Source organism: Pseudopodoces humilis, chromosome 30 (genome assembly GCF_049639895.1).
Source record: "Pseudopodoces humilis isolate 2021_Gansu_Grassland_sample_001 chromosome 30, ASM4963989v1, whole genome shotgun sequence".
In the NCBI taxonomy this organism is placed as follows: domain Eukaryota; kingdom Metazoa; phylum Chordata; class Aves; order Passeriformes; family Paridae; genus Pseudopodoces; species Pseudopodoces humilis.
This window is the reverse complement of record NC_142229.1, coordinates 4615359-4638396: the sequence shown is the minus strand read 5'-3', so window position 1 is coordinate 4638396 and position 23038 is coordinate 4615359. Positions and strand designations below refer to the sequence as shown.

The following is a 23038-nucleotide window of genomic DNA, read 5'->3' as shown; positions in this document are numbered from 1 at the left end:
CACACACTTGTACACCTCCACACCCTGCACAGCTGTACACTCTGCATACACCTGCACACCTGCACACACCTGTACACCCTGCACACCTGTACACCTGTGCACAGCACACCTGGACACACCTGGACACTCCCTGTACACCCTGCACACCTGCACACCCTGCACACTCCCTGTACACTCTGTACAGCTGTACACCTGCACACACCCCACACACCTGCACACCCTGCACACCTGCACACCCTGCACACCTGGACACCTGCACACCCTCACACACCTGTACACCCTGTACACCCTGCACACCTGGACACCTGCACACACCTGCACACCTGGACACCTGCACACACCTGCACACCCTGCACACCTGTACACCTGCACACCTGTACACCTGCACACCCTGCCCCACACCCTGCCCCGTGCCAGCTGTCCCCTGTCCATCACCCGGTGTCCCTCCCCTGTCCCCAGCCCTGCCGTTGTTGTGTCCCGCAGATCCACAACCACTTCTCGCACAAGCAGATCATCCTGATCGGCTGGAACACCGGCGCCCTGGTGGCCTGTCACGTGAGTGTCACCTCCTGTCACCTCCTGTCCCCTGCTGAGTGTCCCCTGCTGAGTGTCACCTCCTGAGTGTCACCTCCCGAGTGTCACCTCCTGTCACCTGCTGAGTGTCACCTCCTGAGTGTCACCTCCTGTCACCTCCTGAGTGTCACCTCCTGAGTGTCACCTCCTGTCACCTCCTGAGTGTCACCTCCTGTCCCCTGCTGAGTGTCCCCTGCTGAGTGTCACCTCCTGTCACCTCCTGAGTGTCACCTCCTGTCCCCTGCTGAGTGTCACCTCCTGAATGTCACCTCCTGTCACCTCCTGAGTGTCACCTCCTGTCACCTCCTGAGTGTCACCTCCTGAGTGTCACCTCCTGAGTGTCACCTCCTGTCCCCTGCTGAGTGTCCCCTGCTGAGTGTCACCTCCTGTCACCTCCTGAGTGTCACCTCCTGTCCCCTGCTGAGTGTCACCTCCTGAGTGTCACCTCCTGTCACCTCCTGAGTGTCCCCGGCTGAGTGTCACCTCCTGAGTGTCACCTCCTGAGTGTCACCTCCTGAGTGTCCCCTGCTGAGTGTCACCTCCTGTCCCCTCCTGAGTGTCACCTCCTGAGTGTCACCTCCTGTCACCTGCTGAGTGTCCCCTGCTGAGTGTCACCTCCTGAGTGTCACCTCCTGTCACCTCCTGAGTGTGCCCTCCTCTGGGAATGCCGACTGTTCCCATTCCCGATGGAATCCATCCCTTCAGAACTCTGGGAATGCCGACTGTTCCCATTCCCGATGGAATCCATCCCTTCAGAACTCTGGGAATGCCGACTGTTCCCTTTCCCAGATGGAATGTGTCCCTTCAGAACTCTGGGAATGCCGACTGTTCCCATTCCCAGATGGAATGTGTCCCTTCAGAACTCTGGGAATGCCGACTGTTCCCTTTCCCAGATGGAATGTGTCCCTTCAGAACTCTGGGAATGCCGACTGTTCCCATTCCCAGATGGAATGTGTCCCTTCAGAACTCTGGGAATGCCGACTGTTCCCTTTCCCAGATGGAATGTGTCCCTTCAGAACTCTGGGAATGCCGACTGTTCCCTTTCCCAGATGGAATGTGTCCCTTCAGAACTCTGGGAATGCCGACTGTTCCCGTTCCCAGATGGAATCCGTCCCTTCAGAACTCTGGGAATGCCGACTGTTCCCTTTCCCTGATGGAATGTGTCCCTTCAGAACTCTGGGAATGCCGACTGTTCTCTCCCTCCCCAGGTTTCCGTGATGGAATACGTCACCGCCGTCGTGTGCCTCGGTTTCCCGCTGCTCACCGTGGACGGCCCCCGAGGGGTGAGGACCCCGTGGAGCTGCTGGGAGAGCTCTGCTCCTCCTCCCTCAGCCCTTCCATGGAACGGTTCCTGGAGGTTCAGGGATACCTGGATGGGGGTTTTTTGGGAATGTGTGTGCGTGTGACTGTTGTTTGGAGGGGTGTAGCAGCGCTGGTGGGGTTCTTGAGGCTGTAGCTGGTGTGAGAAGTTGGCTTGTGTTTGTTGTGGGGGTTTGGAGCTCCTTCCTGGGGGGCTGGGTCCGTTATCCATGGCCAGGATCCGTTATCCATGGCTGGATCCGTTATCCATGGCCGGATCCGTTATCCATGGCTGGATCCGTTATCCATGGCTGGATCCGTTATCCATGGCTGGATCCGTTATCCATGGCTGGATCCGTTATCCCTGGCCAGGATCCGTTATCCATGGCCGGTTCCGTTATCCATTCCTGGATCCGTTATCCATTCCTGGATCCGTTATCCATTCCTGGATCCGTTATCCATGGCTGGATCCGTTATCCATGGCTGGATCCGTTATCCATTCCTGGATCCGTTATCCATTCCTGGATCCGTTATCCATGGCTGGATCCGTTATCCATGGCTGGATCCGTTATCCATGGCTGGATCCGTTATCCATTCCTGGATCCGTTATCCATGGCTGGATCCGTTATCCATGGCCGGATCCGTTATCCATGGCCGGATCCGTTATCCATTCCTGGATCCGTTATCCATTCCTGGATCCGTTATCCATGGCTGGATCCGTTATCCATGGCTGGATCCGTTATCCATTCCTGGATCCGTTATCCATGGCTGGATCCGTTATCCATGGCTGGATCCGTTATCCATTCCTGGATCCGTTATCCATGGCTGGATCCGTTATCCATGGCTGGATCCGTTATCCATGGCCGGATCCGTTATCCATTCCTGGATCCGTTATCCATGGCTGGATCCGTTATCCATGGCTGGATCCGTTATCCATGGCTGGATCCGTTATCCATGGCTGGATCCGTTATCCATGGCTGGATCCGTTATCCATGGCTGGATCCGTTATCCATGGCCGGATCCGTTATCCATTCCTGGATCCGTTATCCATGGCCGGATCCGTTATCCATTCCTGGATCCGTTATCCATGGCTGGATCCGTTATCCATGGCTGGATCCGTTATCCATGGCTGGATCCGTTATCCATTCCTGGATCCGTTATCCATGGCTGGATCCGTTATCCATTCCTGGATCCGTTATCCATTCCTGGATCCGTTATCCATGGCTGGATCCGTTATCCATGGCTGGATCCGTTATCCATTCCTGGATCCGTTATCCATGGCTGGATCCGTTATCCATGGCTGGATCCGTTATCCATGGCCGGATCCGTTATCCATTCCTGGATCCGTTATCCATGGCTGGATCCGTTATCCATGGCTGGATCCGTTATCCATTCCTGGATCCGTTATCCATGGCCGGATCCGTTATCCATTCCTGGATCCGTTATCCATGGCTGGATCCGTTATCCATGGCTGGATCCGTTATCCATGGCTGGATCCGTTATCCATGGCTGGATCCGTTATCCATGGCTGGATCCGTTATCCATGGCTGGATCCGTTATCCATGGCCGGATCCGTTATCCATTCCTGGATCCGTTATCCATGGCCGGATCCGTTATCCATTCCTGGATCCGTTATCCATGGCTGGATCCGTTATCCATGGCTGGATCCGTTATCCATGGCTGGATCCGTTATCCATTCCTGGATCCGTTATCCATGGCTGGATCCGTTATCCATTCCTGGATCCGTTATCCATTCCTGGATCCGTTATCCATGGCTGGATCCGTTATCCATGGCTGGATCCGTTATCCATGGCTGGATCCGTTATCCATGGCTGGATCCGTTATCCATTCCTGGATCCGTTATCCATTCCTGGATCCGTTATCCATTCCTGGATCCGTTATCCATGGCTGGATCCGTTATCCATTCCTGGATCCGTTATCCATGGCTGGATCCGTTATCCATGGCTGGATCCGTTATCCATGGCCGGATCCGTTATCCATTCCTGGATCCGTTATCCATGGCTGGATCCGTTATCCATGGCTGGATCCGTTATCCATGGCTGGATCCGTTATCCATGGCTGGATCCGTTATCCATGGCTGGATCCGTTATCCATGGCTGGATCCGTTATCCATGGCCGGATCCGTTATCCATTCCTGGATCCGTTATCCATGGCCGGATCCGTTATCCATTCCTGGATCCGTTATCCATGGCTGGATCCGTTATCCATGGCTGGATCCGTTATCCATTCCTGGATCCGTTATCCATGGCCGGATCCGTTATCCATGGCTGGATCCGTTATCCATTCCTGGATCCGTTATCCATTCCTGGATCCGTTATCCATTCCTGGATCCGTTATCCATTCCTGGATCCGTTATCCATTCCTGGATCCGTTATCCATGGCTGGATCCGTTATCCATGGCTGGATCCGTTATCCATGGCTGGATCCGTTATCCATGGCTGGATCCGTTATCCATGGCTGGATCCGTTATCCATGGCTGGATCCGTTATCCATTCCTGGATCCGTTATCCATTCCTGGATCCGTTATCCATGGCTGGATCCGTTATCCATGGCTGGATCCGTTATCCATGGCTGGATCCGTTATCCATTCCTGGATCCGTTATCCATGGCTGGATCCGTTATCCATTCCTGGATCCGTTATCCATTCCTGGATCCGTTATCCATTCCTGGATCCGTTATCCATGGCTGGATCCGTTATCCATGGCTGGATCCGTTATCCATGGCCGGATCCGTTATCCATTCCTGGATCCGTTATCCATGGCTGGATCCGTTATCCATGGCTGGATCCGTTATCCATTCCTGGATCCGTTATCCATGGCTGGATCCGTTATCCATGGCTGGATCCGTTATCCATGGCTGGATCCGTTATCCATGGCTGGATCCGTTATCCATGGCTGGATCCGTTATCCATTCCTGGATCCGTTATCCATTCCTGGATCCGTTATCCATTCCTGGATCCGTTATCCATGGCTGGATCCGTTATCCATGGCTGGATCCGTTATCCATTCCTGGATCCGTTATCCATGGCCGGATCCGTTATCCATTCCTGGATCCGTTATCCATGGCTGGATCCGTTATCCATTCCCGGATCCGTTATCCATGGCCGGATCCGTTATCCATTCCTGGATCCGTTATCCATTCCTGGATCCGTTATCCATTCCTGGATCCGTTATCCATGGCTGGATCCGTTATCCATTCCTGGATCCGTTATCCATGGCTGGATCCGTTATCCATGGCTGGATCCGTTATCCATTCCTGGATCCGTTATCCATGGCTGGATCCGTTATCCATGGCTGGATCCGTTATCCATTCCTGGATCCGTTATCCATTCCTGGATCCGTTATCCATTCCTGGATCCGTTATCCATGGCTGGATCCGTTATCCATGGCTGGATCCGTTATCCATGGCTGGATCCGTTATCCATTCCTGGATCCGTTATCCATTCCTGGATCCGTTATCCATGGCTGGATCCGTTATCCATGGCTGGATCCGTTATCCATGGCCGGATCCGTTATCCATTCCTGGATCCGTTATCCATGGCTGGATCCGTTATCCATGGCTGGATCCGTTATCCATGGCTGGATCCGTTATCCATTCCTGGATCCGTTATCCATGGCTGGATCCGTTATCCATTCCTGGATCCGTTATCCATTCCTGGATCCGTTATCCATGGCCGGATCCGTTATCCATTCCTGGATCCGTTATCCATGGCTGGATCCGTTATCCATGGCTGGATCCCTGGTTTTCCAGTGAAATTCCGTCACAAAGACATTCCCGGAGCTCCAGCAGCGCTTCCCGCTGGGATTCCCCCTCATCCCATTTTTCCGGCTCCACCCCATCCCGGTTTTTCTGCTCCATCCCATCCTGGAATTCTCGCTCCAGAATTCCCACTCCATCCCATTTTTCATCCCATCCCGTTATTCCCGCTCCATCCCATCCTGGAATTCCCGTTTTTCCCGCTCCATCCTATCCCATTTTTCATCCCATCCCGTTTTTCCTGCTCCATCCCATCCCAGAATTCCCACTCCCTCCCATCCCGTTTTTCCCATTTTTCCCGCTCCGTCCCATCCCTTTATTCCCATTTTTCCCGCTCCCTCCCATCCCAGAATTCCCATTTTTCCCGCTCCCTCCCATCCATGATTCCCGTTGTTTTTCCCATCCCCTGATTCCCGTGATTCCCATCCCGTTATTCCCATTTTTCCTGCTCCATCCCATCCCGTTATTCCCATTTTTCCCGCTCCCTCCCATCCATGATTCCCGTTGTTTTTCCCATCCCCTGATTCCCGTTTTTCCCGCTCCATCCCGTGATTCCCGTTTTTCCCATCCCGTTATTCCCGCTCCATCCCATCCCAGAATTCCCATTTTTCCTGCTCCATCCCATCCCAGAATTCCCATTTTTCCCGCTCCCTCCCATCCATGATTCCCGTTGTTTTTCCCATCCCCTGATTCCCGTTTTTCCCACTCCATCCCATCCCAGAATTCCCATTTTTCCTGCTCCATCCCATCCATGATTCCCATTTTTCCCGCTCCCTCCCATCCCAGAATTCCCGTTTTTCCTGCTCCATCCCATCCCATTTTTCCCACTCCATCCCGTGATTCCCGTTTTTCCCATCCCGTTATTCCTGCTCCCTCCCATCCCAGAATTCCCATTTTTCCTGCTCCCTCCCATCCCAGAATTCCCATTTTTCCTGCTCCCTCCCATCCCAGAATTCCCATTTTTCCCACTCCCTCCCATCCATGATTCCCGTTGTTTTTCCCATCCCTGATTCCCGTTTTTCCGGCAGGACGTGGACGATCCCCTGCTGGAGATGAAGACTCCGGTGCTCTTCGTCATCGGGCAGAATTCCCTGCAGTGCAACGCCGAGGCCATGGAGGATTTCCGGGAAAAGATCCGTGCGGAAAACAGCCTGGTGGTGGTGGGGGGAGCCGACGACAACCTCCGGTGAGCCCGGAGTCGCTTTTCCCGGGAATTCTGGGCACCGGGAGTCGCTTTTCCCGGGAATTCTGGGCACCGGGAGTCGCTTTTCCCGGGAATTCTGGGCACTGGGATTGGCTTTTCCCGGGAATTCTGGGCACTGGGATTGGCTTTTCCCGGGAATTCTGGGCACCGGGATTGGCTTTTCCCGGGAATTCTGGGCACCGGGAGTCGCTTTTCCCGGGAATTCTGGGCACCGGGATTGGCTTTTCCCGGGAATTCTGGGCACCGGGATTGGCTTTTCCCGGGAATTCTGGGCACTGGGATTGGCTTTTCCCGGGAATTCTGGGCACTGGGATTGGCTTTTCCCGGGAATTCTGGGCACTGGGATTGGCTTTTCCCGGGAATTCTGGGCTGGGGGTTCCCCTTTTCCCGGGAATTCTGGGCACCGGGATTGGCTTTTCCCGGGAATTCTGGGCACTGGGATTGGCTTTTCCCGGGAATTCTGGGCACTGGGATTGGCTTTTCCCGGGAATTCTGGGCACTGGGATTGGCTTTTCCCGGGAATTCTGGGCACTGGGATTGGCTTTTCCCGGGAATTCTGGGCACTGGGATTGGCTTTTCCCGGGAATTCTGGGCTGGGGGTTCCCCTTTTCCCGGGAATTCTGGGCACTGGGATTGGCTTTTCCCGGGAATTTCTGGCTGTGGATTCGCTTTTTCCTGGGAATTCTGGGCACCGGGAGTCGCTTTTCCCGGGAATTCTGGGCTGGGGGTTCCCCTTTTCCCGGGAATTCTGGGCACCAGGATTGGCTTTTCCCGGGAATTCTGGGCACTGGGATTGGCTTTTCCCGGGAATTCTGGGCACCGGGATTGGCTTTTCCCGGGAATTCTGGGCACCGGAATTGGCTTTTCCCGGGAATTTCTGGCTGTGGATTCGCTTTTTCCCGGGAATTCTGGGCACCGGGATTGGCTTTTCCCGGGAATTCTGGGCACCGGGATTGGCTTTTCCCGGGAATTCTGGGCACCGGGATTGGCTTTTCCCGGGAATTCTGGGCACCGGGAGTCGCTTTTCCCGGGAATTCTGGGCACCGGGATTGGCTTTTCCCGGGAATTCTGGGCACCGGGAGTCGCTTTTCCCGGGAATTCTGGGCACTGGGATTGGCTTTTCCCGGGAATTCTGGGCACTGGGATTGGCTTTTCCCGGGAATTCTGGGCACCGGGAGTCGCTTTTCCCGGGAATTCTGGGCACTGGGATTGGCTTTTCCCGGGAATTCTGGGCACTGGGATTGGCTTTTCCCGGGAATTCTGGGCACTGGGATTGGCTTTTCCCGGGAATTCTGGGCTGGGGGTTCCCCTTTTCCCGGGAATTCTGGGCACTGGGATTGGCTTTTCCCGGGAATTTCTGGCTGTGGATTCGCTTTTTCCCGGGAATTCTGGGCACCGGGAGTCGCTTTTCCCGGGAATTCTGGGCACCGGGAGTCGCTTTTCCCGGGAATTCTGGGCACCGGGATTGGCTTTTCCCGGGAATTCTGGGCTGGGGGTTCCCCTTTTCCCGGGAATTCTGGGCACCGGGATTGGCTTTTCCCGGGAATTCTGGGCACCGGGAGTCGCTTTTCCCGGGAATTCTGGGCTGGGGGTTCCCCTTTTCCCGGGAATTCTGGGCACTGGGATTGGCTTTTCCCGGGAATTCTGGGCACCGGGATTGGCTTTTCCCGGGAATTCTGGGCTGGGGGTTCCCCTTTTCCCGGGAATTCTGGGCTGGGGGTTCCCCTTTTCCCGGGAATTCTGGGCACCGGGATTGGCTTTTCCCGGGAATTCTGGGCACTGGGATTGGCTTTTCCCAGGAATTCTGGGCACCGGGAGTCGCTTTTCCCGGGAATTCTGGGCACTGGGATTGGCTTTTCCCGGGAATTCTGGGCACTGGGATTGGCTTTTCCCGGGAATTCTGGGCACCGGGATTGGCTTTTCCCGGGAATTCTGGGCACCGGAATTGGCTTTTCCCGGGAATTTCTGGCTGTGGATTCGCTTTTTCCCGGGAATTCTGGGCACCGGGATTGGCTTTTCCCGGGAATTCTGGGCACCGGGAGTCGCTTTTCCCGGGAATTCTGGGCACCGGGATTGGCTTTTCCCGGGAATTCTGGGCACCGGGAGTCGCTTTTCCCGGGAATTCTGGGCACTGGGATTGGCTTTTCCCGGGAATTCTGGGCACTGGGATTGGCTTTTCCCGGGAATTCTGGGCTGGGGGTTCCCCTTTTCCCGGGAATTCTGGGCACTGGGATTGGCTTTTCCCGGGAATTTCTGGCTGTGGATTCGCTTTTTCCCGGGAATTCTGGGCACCGGGAGTCGCTTTTCCCGGGAATTCTGGGCACCGGGAGTCGCTTTTCCCGGGAATTCTGGGCACTGGGATTGGCTTTTCCCGGGAATTCTGGGCACCGGGATTGGCTTTTCCCGGGAAGAATTTCCAGAGAAAAATGAGAGAAAAATGAGATAAAAGTGAGAGAAAAATGAGAGAAAAATGAGAGAGAAAGTAGAGAAAAATGAGAGGAAAATAAGAGAAAAATGAGAAGAAAATGAGAGAAAAATAAGAGAAAAATGAGAGAAAAATTAGAAATTAGAGAAAAATGAGAAAAAAATGAGAGAAAAATGAGAGAAAAATTGAAGGAAAATTAGAGAGAAATGAGAGAAAAATGAGAGAAAAATGAGAGAAAACTAAGAGAAAAATTAGAGAGAAATTAGAAAAAAATTAGAAAAAAATGAGAGAAAAATGAGAGAAGAATTGAAGGAAAATTAGAGAGAAATGAGAGAAAAATGAGAGAAAAATGAGACAAAAATGAGAGAAAAATAAGAGAAAATTAGAGAGAAATAAGAGAAAAATTAGAGAGAAATTAGAAAAAAAAGAGAGAAAAATTAGAGAAAAATGAGAGAGAAATGTGAGAAAAATGAGAGAAAAATGAGAGAGAAATTAGAAAAAAATTAGGAAAAAATGAGAGAAAAATAAGAGAAAAATTGAAGGAAAATTAGAGAGAAATGAGAGAAAAATGAGAGAGAAATGAGAGAAAAATAAGAGAAAAATTAGAGAGAAATTAGAAAAAAATGAGAGAAAAATAAGAGAAAAATTAGAGAGAAATTAGAAAAAAAAGAGAAAAATGAGAGAGAAATGAGGGAAAAATAAGAGAAACATGAGAGAGAAATTAGAAAAAAATGAGAGAAAAAAAAGAGAAAAAGTTAAGGAAAATTAGAGAGAAATGAGAGAAAAAGGAGAGAAAAATGAGAGAAAAATAAGAGAAAAATGAGAGAGAAATTAGAAAAAAAAGAGAAAAATGAGAGAGAAATGAGAGAAAAATGAGAGAAAAATGAGAGCGAAATTAGAAAAAAATGAGAGAAAAATGAGAGAGAAATTAGAAAAAAATTAGAAAAAAATGAGAGAGAAATGAGAGAAAAATGAGAGAAAAATTGAAGGAAAATTAGAGAGAAATGAGAGAAAAAGGAGAGAAAAATGAGAGAGAAATGAGAGAGAAATGAGAGAAAAATAAGAGAAAAATGAGAGAGAAATTAGAAAAAAAGGAGAGAAAAATGAGAGAAAAATGAGACAAAAATGAGACAAAAATGAGAGAAAAATAAGAAAAAAATGAGAGAAAAATTAAAGAAAAATGACCAAAAAAACCAGAAAAAAAAGAGAAAACTTCCAGGTGTGAAGACAGAGCTCTGAAAAACCAAATTTAATTTACAAAACGCCCTGGGGAGCCCCAAAAACCGTTTTTATTTCCTCGTCAGCTGTGGATTTTCACCTCTTTTGTTGCTATTTTTTTTTTTTGGCCTTAGGATAAGCAAAGCCAAAAAGAAATCCGAAGGTCTGACCCAGAGCATGGTGGACAGGTGCATCCAGGTAAAATCAGGAATTCTTCTGCATCCCAAAAAAAAAAGGGAAGGAATCTTCTGGAATGTGGTGAAATTTGGGAATTCTCTCCTCGGGAGGGGGTTTGGGAGATCCCTGGGTGTCTCTGGGATTTGGGATTTAGGGATAAAAACAGGTTTTTTTGGGGTTTTTTTATCCCAAAATATCCCAAATCCATCAATTCCCAACCTTCAAACTCCAATTTCTTTGGGAATATTGCATTTCCAGCCCTAAAATCCTCATTTTTTACCCCAAAAATCTCCTAAATCCACAATTCCCAAACCTAAATCCTCATTTTTTATCCCAAAATCCTCATTTTTTATCCCAAAATCCACATTTTTTATCCCAAAATCCTCATTTTTTATCCCAAAATCCACATTTTTTATCCCAAAATCCACATTTTTGATCCCAAATCCACAATTCCCACCCTTCAAACTCCAATTTCTTTGGGAATATTGCATTTCCAGCCCTAAAATCCTCATTTTTTATCCCAAAATTCACATTTTTGATCCCAAAATCCACATTTTTGATCCCAAAATTCAAATTTTTATCCCAAAATCCTCATTTTTTATCCCAAAATCCACATTTTTGATCCCAAATCCATCAATTCCCAACCTTCAAACTCCAATTTCTTTGGGAATATTGCATTTCCAGCCCTAAAATCCTCATTTTTTACCCCAAAAATCTCCTAAATCCACAATTCCCAAACCTAAATCCTCATTTTTTATCCCAAAATCCTCATTTTTTATCCCAAAATCCACATTTTTTATCCCAAATCCATCAATTCCCAACCTTCAAACTCCAATTTCTTTGGGAATATTTCATTTCCAGCCCTAAAATCCACATTTTTTATCCCAAAATCCTCATTTTTTACCCCAAAATCCACATTTTTGATCCCAAATCCACAATTCCCACCCTTCAAACCACACATTTTTTCGGGAATATTTCATTTCCAGCCCTAAAATCCTCATTTTTTACCCCAAAATCCACATTTTTGATCCCAAATCCACAATTCCCACCCTTCAAACTCCAATTTCTTTGGGAATATTTCATTTCCATTGCTGAATTCTTTGGGAATATTTCATTTCCAGCCCTAAAATCCTCATTTTTTATCCCAAAATCCTCATTTTTGATCCCAAAATCCTCATTTTTGATCCCAAAATCCTCATTTTTGATCCCAAAATCCACATTTTTGATCCCAAAATCCACATTTTTTATCCCAAAATCCTCATTTTTTACCCCAAAATCCTCATTTTTTATCCCAAAATCCACATTTTTGATCCCAAATCCACAATTCCCAACCTTCAAACCACACATTTTTTCGGGAATATTTCATTTCCAGCCCTAAAATCCTCATTTTTTACCCCAAAAATCTCCTAAATCCACAATTCCCAAACCTAAATCCTCATTTTTGATCCCAAAATCCTCATTTTTTACCCCAAAATCCACATTTTTTATCCCAAAATCCACATTTTTGATCCCAAATCCACAATTCCCACCCTTCAAACCACACATTTTTTTCGGGAAGATTTCATTTCCAGCCCTAAAATCCTCATTTTTTATCCCAAAATCCTCATTTTTTATCCCAAAATCCATAATTCTCAACCTTCAAACTCCAATTTCTTTGGGAATATTTCATTTCCAGCCCTAAAATCCTCATTTTTTTATTCCAAAATCCTCATTTTTTATCCCAAAATCCACAAATTTTATCCCAAATCCACAATTCCCACCCTTCAAACTCCAATTTCTTTGGGAATATTTCATTTCCATTGCTGAATTCTTTGGGAATATTTCATTTCCAGCCCTAAAATCCTCATTTTTTATCCCAAAATCCTCATTTTTGATCCCAAAATCCACATTTTTTATCCCAAAATCCTCATTCTTTATCCCAAAATCCACATTTTTGATCCCAAAATCCACATTTTTGATCCCAAATCCACAATTCCCACCCTTCAAACCACACATTTTTTCGGGAATATTTCATTTCCAGCCCTAAAATCCTCATTTTTTACCCCAAAATCCACATTTTTGATCCCAAATCCACAATTCCCAACCTTCAAACCACACATTTTTTTCGGGAATATTTCATTTCCAGCCCTAAAATCCTGATTTTTTACCCCAAAAACCCTCCCCAGGATGAGATTGCCGATTTCCTGACGGGAATCCTGACCCGCTCCGAGAGCCACTCGAGCTCGGAGCCGCGGGATTTGGACGCGGAGAGGAAGAAAAAACCCCGGGATTGCGGCAGGAGGGATTTGTCCTTCGAAATTCCCGACAGGAGCAGCAGGCCGACGTCACCTGCGGCCAAAATCCCGGCTTCTCCCTCGGGATCGGAGGTGAGGGGGTTTTTTTTTGGGGGGAAAACGGGGTTTTTGTGGCGTCAAAATGAGCGAAAATGGGGAAAAGCGAACAAAAACGGGCAAAAACGGGCAAAAATGGGCAAAAAGTGACATAAAATGAACAAAAATGGCCAAAAATGGAGGTTGGGATGGGGGTTTGGAGAAGCTGGATCAACGAAAATGACCAAAAATGGCCAAAAATGGCCGAAAAGTGACATAAAATCAAAAATGACCAAAAATGGCCAAAAATTACCAAAAATGACCAAAAATGGCCGAAAAGTGACATAAAATGATCAACATGGCCGAAAAGTGCCAAATAATGACCAAAAATGACCAAAAATGACCAAAAATGGAGGTTGGGATGGGGGTTTGGAGAAGCTGGATCACCGAAAATGACCAAAAATGACCAAAAATGGCCGAAAAGTGACATAAAATGATCAAAAATGGCCAAAAATGGGCAAAAATGGGCAAAAAGTGACATAAAATGACCAAAAATGGCCAAAAATGGAGGTTGGGATGGGGGTTTGGAGAAGCTGGATCACCGAAAATGACCAAAAATGGCCAAAAATGGCCGAAAAGTGACATAAAATCAAAAATTACCAAAAATGGCCAAAAATGACCAAAAATGACCAAAAATGGCCGAAAAGTGACATAAAATGATCAAAATGGCCGAAAAGTGACATAAAATGATCAAAAATGACCAAAAATGACCAAAAATGGAGGTTGGGATGGGGGTTTGGAGAAGCTGGATCACCGAAAATGACCAAAAATGGCCAAAAATGACCAAAAATGACCAAAAATGGCCAAAAATGACCAAAAATGACCAAAAATGGCCAAAAATGACCAAAAATGACCAAAAATGGCCGAAAAGTTGACATAAAATGATCAAAAATTGGCCAAAAATGGGCAAAAAGTGACATAAAATGACCAAAAATGGCCAAAAATGGAGGTTGGGATGGGGGTTTGGAGAAGCTGGATCACCAAAAATGACCAAAAATGGCCAAAAATGACCAAAAATGGCCAAAAATGACCAAAAATGACCAAAAATGGCCGAAAAATGACATAAAATGGTCAAAAATGGCCAAAAAGTGACATAAAATGACCAAAAATGACCAAAAATGACCAAAAATGGAGCTTGGGATGGGGGGTTGGAGACGCGGGATCACCAAAAATGGCCAAAAATGACCAAAAATGACCAAAAATGTTCAAAAAATGTCCAAAAATGTCCAAAAACATTCAAAAATGACCAAAAAAATGTTCAAAAAATGTTCAAAAATGTCCAAAAAATGTTCATAAAATGATCAAAAATGACCAAAAATGGAGGTTGGGATGGGGGTTTGGAGAAGCTGGATCACCAAAAATGGCCAAAAATGGCCAAAAATGACCAAAAATGACCAAAAATGGCCAAAAATGAGTGGGGAGAGGTTCTACAAATCTTACAAATCCCAAAATTCCCAGATTTTCTTTCCCAAATTCCCAGATTTTTTTCCCCAAATCCCAGAATTCCCAAAATTCCCAGATTTTCCCCCAATTCCCGGCTGATCCCGGTGTCCGTCTGTCCCTCAGGATCTCTCCAGCGTGTCCAGCAGTCCGACCTCCAGCCCCAAGGCCAAGGTGGCCGCGCTGTCCCTTCCCAAGCCGGGCCCGGTGAGCTCGGCGCCGCTCCCGAGGCGAGCGATCCCGCGAGCCGACAAACCGCCCCCAGGTAATTCCCGAACGTTCCCGAACGGAATTCCGGCGTTTTCCCGGTTTTCTGTTGGATTCCCAACCATTCCCAACCATTCCCAACCATTCCCGACCATTCCCAACCATTCCCAACCATTCCAAACAATTCCCAACCATTCCCGGCCATTCCCAACCATTCCCAATGATTCCCGACCATTTCCAACCGGAATTCCGGGGTTTTCCCGGTTTTCTGTTGAATTCCCAACCATTCCCAACCAGAATTCTGGGCTTTTCCCAACCATTCCCGACCATTCCCAACTGGAATTTTTTCCCCAAACCCTTCCCAACCATTCCCAACCATTCCCAACAATTCCCAACCATTCCCGGCCATTCCCAACCGGAATTCCGGGATTTTCCTGGTTTTGTGTTGGATTCCCAACCATTCCCAACCATTCCCAACCATTCCCAACCATTCCCGGCCATTCCCAACCATTCCCAACAATTCCCAACCATTCCCGACCATTCCCAACCCTTCCCAAGCCGGGCCCGGTGAGCTCGGCGCCGCTCCCGAGGCGAGCGATCCCGCGAGCCGACAAACCGCCCCCAGGTAATTCCCGAACGTTCCCGAACGGAATTCCGGCGTTTTCCCGGTTTTGAGTTGGATTCCCAACAATTCCCAACAATTCCCGACCATTCCCAACCATTCCCAACCATTCCCAACCATTCCCAACCATTCCCAACCATTCCCAACAATTCCCAACAATTCCCAACCGGAATTCCGGCATTTTCCCGTTTTTCTGTTGGATTCCCAACCATTCCCAACAATTCCCAACCATTCCCGGTCATTCCCAACCGGAATTCCGGCGTTTTCCCGGTTTTCTGTTGGATTCCCAACCATTCCTGACCATTCCCAACCGGAATTCCGGGGTTTTCCCGGTTTTCTGTTGGATTCCCAATGATTCCCAACCATTCCCAACAATTCCCAACCATTCCCAACAATTCCCAACCATTCCCAACCATTCCCAACCGGAATTCCCAACAATTCCCAACCATTCCCAACAATTCCCAACGATTCCCAATGATTCCCAACCATTCCCAACAATTCCCAACCATTCCCAACCATTCCCAACCGGAATTCTGGCGTTTTCCCGGTTTTCTGTTGGATTCCCAACGATTCCCAAATGGAATTCCGGGCTTTTCCCGGTTTGCTGTTGGATTCCCAACGATTCCCAACCATTCCCAACCATTCCCAACCGGAATTCCCAACCATTCCCAACCATTCCCAACAATTCCCAACCATTCCCAATGATTCCCGACCCTTTCCAACCGGAATTCCGGGGTTTTCCTGGTTTTCTGTTGGATTCCCAACCATTCCCAACCATTCCTGACCATTCCCAACCATTCCCAACCGGAATTCCGGCATTTTCCCGGTTTTCTGTTGGATTCCCAACCATTCCCAACCATTCCCAACCATTCCCAACCATTCCCAACCATTCCCAACCGGAATTCTGGCGTTTTCCCGGTTTTCTGTTGGATTCCCAATGATTCCCAAATGGAATTCCGGGCTTTTCCCGGTTTTCTGTTGGATTCCCAACGATTCCCAACCATTCCCAACCATTCCCAACCATTCCCAACCATTCCCGGTCATTCCCAACCGGAATTCCGGCGTTTCCCAGTTTTGAGTTGGATTCCCAACAATTCCCAACCATTCCCAACCATTCCCGACCATTCCCAACAATTCCCAACAATTCCCAACAATTCCCAACCATTCCCAACCATTCCCAACCATTCCCAACCATTCCCAACCATTCCCAACCATTCCCAACCATTCCCAACCATTCCCAACCATTCCCAACCATTCCCAACCATTCCCAACCATTCCCAACCATTCCCAACCATTCCCAACCGGAATTCCGGCATTTTCCCGGTTTTCTGTTGGATTCCCAACCATTCCCAACCATTCCCAACCATTCCCAAACGGAATTCCGGGATTTTCCCGGTTTTCTGTTGGATTCCCAACCATTCCCAACCATTCCCAACCATTCCCAACCATTCCCAACAATTCCCAGCCTTTCCAACCGGAATTCCGGGATTTTCCCGGTTTTCTGTTGAATTCCCAACGATTCCCAAATGGAATTCCGGGCTTTTCCCGGTTTGCTGTTGGATTCCCAACAATTCCCAACCATTCCCAACCATTCCCAACCATTCCCAGCCTTTCCAACCGGAATTCCGGGATTTTCCCGGTTTTGAGTTGGATTCCCAACCATTCCCACCCTTCCAAACCGGAATTTTGGGATTTTCCCAACCATTCCCGGCCATTCCCAACCGGAATTCCAGGATTTTTTGGCCCGGGCGGGTTTGGATTTTGCACACCCGTGGGTGTCACCTGTACACACCTGTGGGTGTCACCTGTACACACCTGTGGGTGTCACCTGTACACACCTGTGGGTGTCACCTGTACACACCTGTGGGTGTCACCTGTACACTCATGGGTGTCACCTGTACACTCATGGGTGTCACCTGTACACACCTGTGGTGTCACCTGTACACACCTGTGGGTGTCACCTGTACACACCTGTGGGTGTCACCTGTACACACCTGTGGGTGTCACCTGTACACACCTGTGGGTGTCACCTGTACACACCTGTGGGTGTCACCTGTACACACCTGTGGGTGTCACCTGTACACTCATGGGTGTCACCTGTACACACCTGTGGGTGTCACCTGTACACACCTGTGGGTGTCACCTGTACACACCTGTGGGTGTCACCTGTACACACCCGTGGGTGTCACCTGTACACACCTGTGGTGTCACCTGTACACACCTGTGGGTGTCACCTGTACACACCTGTGGGTGTCACCTGTACACTCATGGGTGTCACCTGTACACTCATGGGTGTCACCTGTACACACCTGTGGGTGTCACCTGTACACTCATGGGTGTCACCTCTGCACACCTGTGGGTGTCACCTGTACACACCTGTGGGTGTCACCTGTACACCTGTGGGTGTCACCTGTACACACCTGTGGGTGTCACCTGTACACACCTGTGGGTGTCACCTGTACACACCTGTGGGTGTCACCTGTACACACCTGTGGGTGTCACCTGTACACACCTGTGGGTGTCACCTGTACACACCTGTGGTGTCACCTGTACACACCTGTGGGTGTCACCTGTACACCTGTGGGTGTCACCTGTACACACCTGTGGGTGTCACCTGTACACACCTGTGGGTGTCACCTGTACACACCTGTGGGTGTCACCTGTACACACCTGTGGGTGTCACCTGTACACACCTGTGGGTGTCACCTGTACACACCTGTGGTGTCACCTGTACACCTGTGGGTGTCACCTGTACACACCTGTGGGTGTCACCTGTACACTCATGGGTGTCACCTGTACACACCTGTGGGTGTCACCTGTACACACCTGTGGTGTCACCTGTACACACCTGTGGGTGTCACCTGTACACACCTGTGGGTGTCACCTGTACACACCTGGGGGTGTCACCTGTACACACCTGTGGTGTCACCTGTACACTCCTGTGGGTGTCACCTGTACACACCTGTGGGTGTCACCTGTACACACCTGTGGTGTCACCTGTACACCTGTGGGTGTCAGCTGTACACACCTGTGGTGTCACCTGTACACACCTGTGGGTGTCACCTGTACACACCTGTGGTGTCACCTGTACACACCTGTGGGTGTCACCTGTACACCCGTGGGTGTCACCTGTACACACCCGTGGGTGTCACCTGTACACCTGTGGGTGTCACCTGTACACACCTGGGGGTGTCACCTGTACACACCTGTGGTGTCACCTGCACACACCTGTGGGTGTCACCTGTACACCTGTGGGTGTCACCTGTACACTCATGGGTGTCACCTGGACACACCTGTGGGTGTCACCTGTACACTCATGGGTGTCACCTGTACACACCTGTGGGTGTCACCTGTACACCTGTGGGTGTCACCTGTACACACCTGTGGGTGTCACCTGTACACATTATTATTATTATTATGCATACATTATTTATGGAATTATTTCGGGAATTATTGATGGGATTGATTAATGGAATTATTTCGGGAATTATTGATGGGATTGATTAATGGAATTATTTATGGAATTATTGATGGGATTGATTAATGGAATTATTTCGGGAATTATTGATGGGATTGATTAATGGAATTATTTCGGGAATTATTGATGGGATTGATTAATGGAATTATTTCAGGAATGATTAATGGAATTATTTATGGAATTATTTATGGAATTATTGATGGGATTGATTAATGCAATTATTTCGGGAATTATTGATGGGATTGATTAATGGAATTATTTCGGGAATGATTAATGGAATTATTTATGGAATTATTTATGGAATTATTGATGGGATTGATTAATGCAATTATTTGGGGAATTATTGATGGGATTGATTAATGGAATTATTTAGGGAATTATTTAGGGAATTATTTAGGGAATTTATGGAATTATTTATGGGATTTAGGGAATTATTTAGGGAATTATTGATGGGATTAATGGAATTATTTAGGGAATTATTTATGGGATTATTTCGGGAATTATTTAGGGAATTTGTGGAATTATTTATGGGATTTCTGGAATTATTTATGGAGTTATTTATGGGATTATTTATGGGATTATTTCGGGAATTATTTAGGGAATTTGTGGAATTATTTTGGGAATTATTTACGGGAATTATTTAGGGAATTTATGGAATTATTTCGGGAATTATTGATGGGATTGATTAATGGAATTATTTAGGGAATTTATGGAATTATTTAGGGAATTATTGATGGGATTGATTAATGGAATTATTTAGGGAATTTATGGAATTATTTCGGGAATTATTGATGGGATTGATTAATGGAATTATTTATGGAATTATTGATGGGATTGATTAATGGAATTATTTCGGGAATTATTGATGGGATTGATTAATGGAATTATTTCGGGAATTATTGATGGGATTGATTAATGGAATTATTTCGGGAATTATTGATGGGATTGATTAATGGAATTATTTCGGGAATTATTGATGGGATTGATTAATGGAATTATTTCGGGAATTATTGATGGGATTGATTAATGGAATTATTTAGGGAATTATTGATGGGATTGATTAATGGAATTATTTAGGGAATTATTGATGGGATTGATTAATGGAATTATTTTGGGAATTATTAATGGAATTATTTATGGAATTATTTAGGGAATTATTGATGGGATTGATTAATGGAATTATTTCGGGAATTATTAATGGAATTATTAATGGAATTATTATTTCCAGGGGTCTCGGGGAAGTCGCTGCCCCTGGGAAATTCCGGCTCCAAGGAGATCCCGGGAATGTTCCCCAGCCAAAAGTGAGTGGGAAAGGGGGAAATTCCGGGGTTAATAATAATAATAATAATAATAATAATAATAATAATAATTAGTATTAGTATTAGTATTATTAGTATTATTATCATTACTATTATTATCATTACTATTATTATTATTATATATATTATATAATTATAACAAAAATTACTATTATTATATTTTTATTTTTATTTTAATATTATTATTACTATTATTATTACTGTCATTATTATTACTATTATTTTTATTATTTTTATTATATTTTTATTTTTATTTTAATATTATTATTATTACTATTATTATTACTGTCATTGCTATTATTACTATTATTATTATTTTATTTTAATTTTTATTATTATTTTACTATTATTACTATTATTTCATTTTTATTTTTATTATTATTTTAGTATTATTATTATTATTATTTTATTTTTATTTTAATTATTATTTTAGCATTATTACTACTATTATTACTGTCAGTATGGTTGTTATTATTATTACTATTAATATTATTATTATTACTATTACTATTATTATTATTACTATTATTATTGCCGTTATTATTATTGCCATTATTATTGCTATTATTATTACCATTATTATATATCTTTATATATTTTTATATACTTTATATATATTTTACATGTCCTATATATATTTTACTTTTACATATTTATATATTTTATATATACTTTAATATATTTTATATTTATTCTATATATTTTCTATATATTTACGTATATTATATATATTTTTATATTACTTATATATTTATATATTTATAGATATATATTTATAATATATTTTATATATATTTTACGTGTCCTACATATATTTTATATATATATATATAAATATATATTTATATATATTTATGTATTTTATATATATTTTGATATATTTAATGTTTATTTTATATATTTATATATATATTTTATATATATTTACATACATTATTTATATGTTTATATATTTATAGATACATATATATATTTTTACATATTTATATATTTTTATATATTTATATATTTTTATATATTGATATATTTTTATATATTTATATATTTTATATCCTTTTAAAATATTTTAAATATTTTTAAAATATTTTACATGTATTATTATATATATTTCTATATTATATATATATTTTAATATATATTTTTTAATATATGTTATTTAATATATATATATTTTAATATATATATTAATTATTTTATTATTTTTAATAATATTTATTATATAATAAATATATTATATTATATTATATTATATTATATTATATTGTATTATATTATATTATATTATATATAATTAATATAAAGTATTATATTAATATAATATTTATTATATATTATTTATATAAATTATATCTAATTTTATATATATATATTAAAAATAAAAAGAACTGTTTTGGATTAAAAATAACATTTTTATCAAAAATAACAATTCGGTTTAAAAATAATTTATGGATTAAATATATATCAAATATCAAATCTTGGATTAAGTCCCCACCTGTCCTCACCTGTCCCCACCTGTCCTGTCCCAGTGTCACCTGTCCTGTCCCAGTGTCACCTGTCCCCACCTGTCCTGTCCCAGTGTCACACCTGTCCTGTCCCAGTGTCACACCTGTCCTCACCTGTCCTGTCCCAGTGTCACCTGTCCTGTCCCAGTGTCACCTGTCCTGTCCCAGTGTCACACCTGTCCTGTCCCAGTGTCACACCTGTCCTGTCCCAGTGTCACACCTGTCCTGTCCCAGTGTCACACCTGTCCTGTCCCAGTGTCACCTGTCCTGTCCCAGTGTCACACCTGTCCTCACCTGTCCTGTCCCAGTGTCACCTGTCCTGTCCCAGTGTCACCTGTCCTGTCCCAGTGTCACACCTGTCCTGTCCCAGTGTCACACCTGTCCTCACCTGTCCTGTCCCAGTGTCACCTGTCCCCACCTGTCCTGTCCCAGTGTCACCTGTCCTCACCTGTCCTCACCTGTCCTGTCCCAGTGTCACACCTGTCCTGTCCCAGTGTCACACCTGTTCTGTCCCAGTGTCACCTGCCCTCACCTGTCCTGTCCCAGTGTCACCTGTCCTGTCCCAGTGTCACCTGTCCTCACCTGTCCTGTCCCAGTGTCACCTGTCCTGTCCCAGTGTCACCTGTCCTCACCTGTCCTGTCCCAGTGTCACCTGTCCTGTCCCAGTGTCACCTGTCCTCACCTGTCCTGTCCCAGTGTCACACCTGTCCTGTCCCAGTGTCACCTGTTCTGTCCCAGTGTCACCTGTCCTGTCCCAGTGTCACCTGTCCTCACCTGTCCTGTCCCAGTGTCACCTGTCCTGTCCCAGTGTCACACCTGTCCTGTCCCAGTGTCACCTGTCCTCACCTGTCCTGTCCCAGTGTCACACCTGTCCTGTCCCAGTGTCACACCTGTCCTGTCCCAGTGTCACCTGTCCTCACCTGTCCTGTCCCAGTGTCACCTGTCCTGTCCCAGTGTCACCTGTCCTGTCCCAGTGTCACCTGTCCTCACCTGTCCTGTCCCAGTGTCACCTGTCCTGTCCCAGTGTCACCTGTCCTGTCCCAGTGTCACCTGTCCTCACCTGTCCTGTCCCAGTGTCACCTGTTCTGTCCCAGTGTCACACCTGTTCTGTCCCAGTGTCACCTGTCCTCACCTGTCCTGTCCCAGTGTCACCTGTCCTGTCCCAGTGTCACCTGTCCTCACCTGTCCTGTCCCAGTGTCACACCTGTCCTGTCCCAGTGTCACCTGTCCTCACCTGTCCTGTCCCAGTGTCACACCTGTCCTGTCCCAGTGTCACACCTGTCCTGTCCCAGTGTCACCTGTTCTGTCCCAGTGTCACACCTGTCCTGTCCCAGTGTCACCTGTCCTGTCCCAGTGTCACACCTGTCCTGTCCCAGTGTCACACCTGTTCTGTCCCAGTGTCACCTGTTCTGTCCCAGTGTCACTTGT

The 23038-nt window shown here is 45.8% G+C and overlaps 1 protein-coding gene across 5 annotated transcripts in view; it reads left to right on the top strand.

Annotated features, from left to right (window-relative positions):
• KANSL3 (KAT8 regulatory NSL complex subunit 3) overlaps nt 1-23038 on the top strand; it is a 40763-nt gene that overhangs the window by 10642 nt on the left and 7083 nt on the right. For all 5 annotated transcript variants that reach the window (XM_088068245.1, XM_088068243.1, XM_088068246.1 and 2 more), the window contains 7 exons: nt 484-555; nt 1782-1856; nt 6678-6835; nt 10631-10694; nt 12839-13039; nt 14609-14747; nt 20018-20090. In XM_088068245.1, the coding sequence (XP_087924371.1) occupies nt 484-555; nt 1782-1856; nt 6678-6835; nt 10631-10694; nt 12839-13039; nt 14609-14747; nt 20018-20090 (782 nt within the window). The remainder of the gene's footprint in view (nt 1-483; nt 556-1781; nt 1857-6677; nt 6836-10630; nt 10695-12838; nt 13040-14608; nt 14748-20017; nt 20091-23038) is intronic.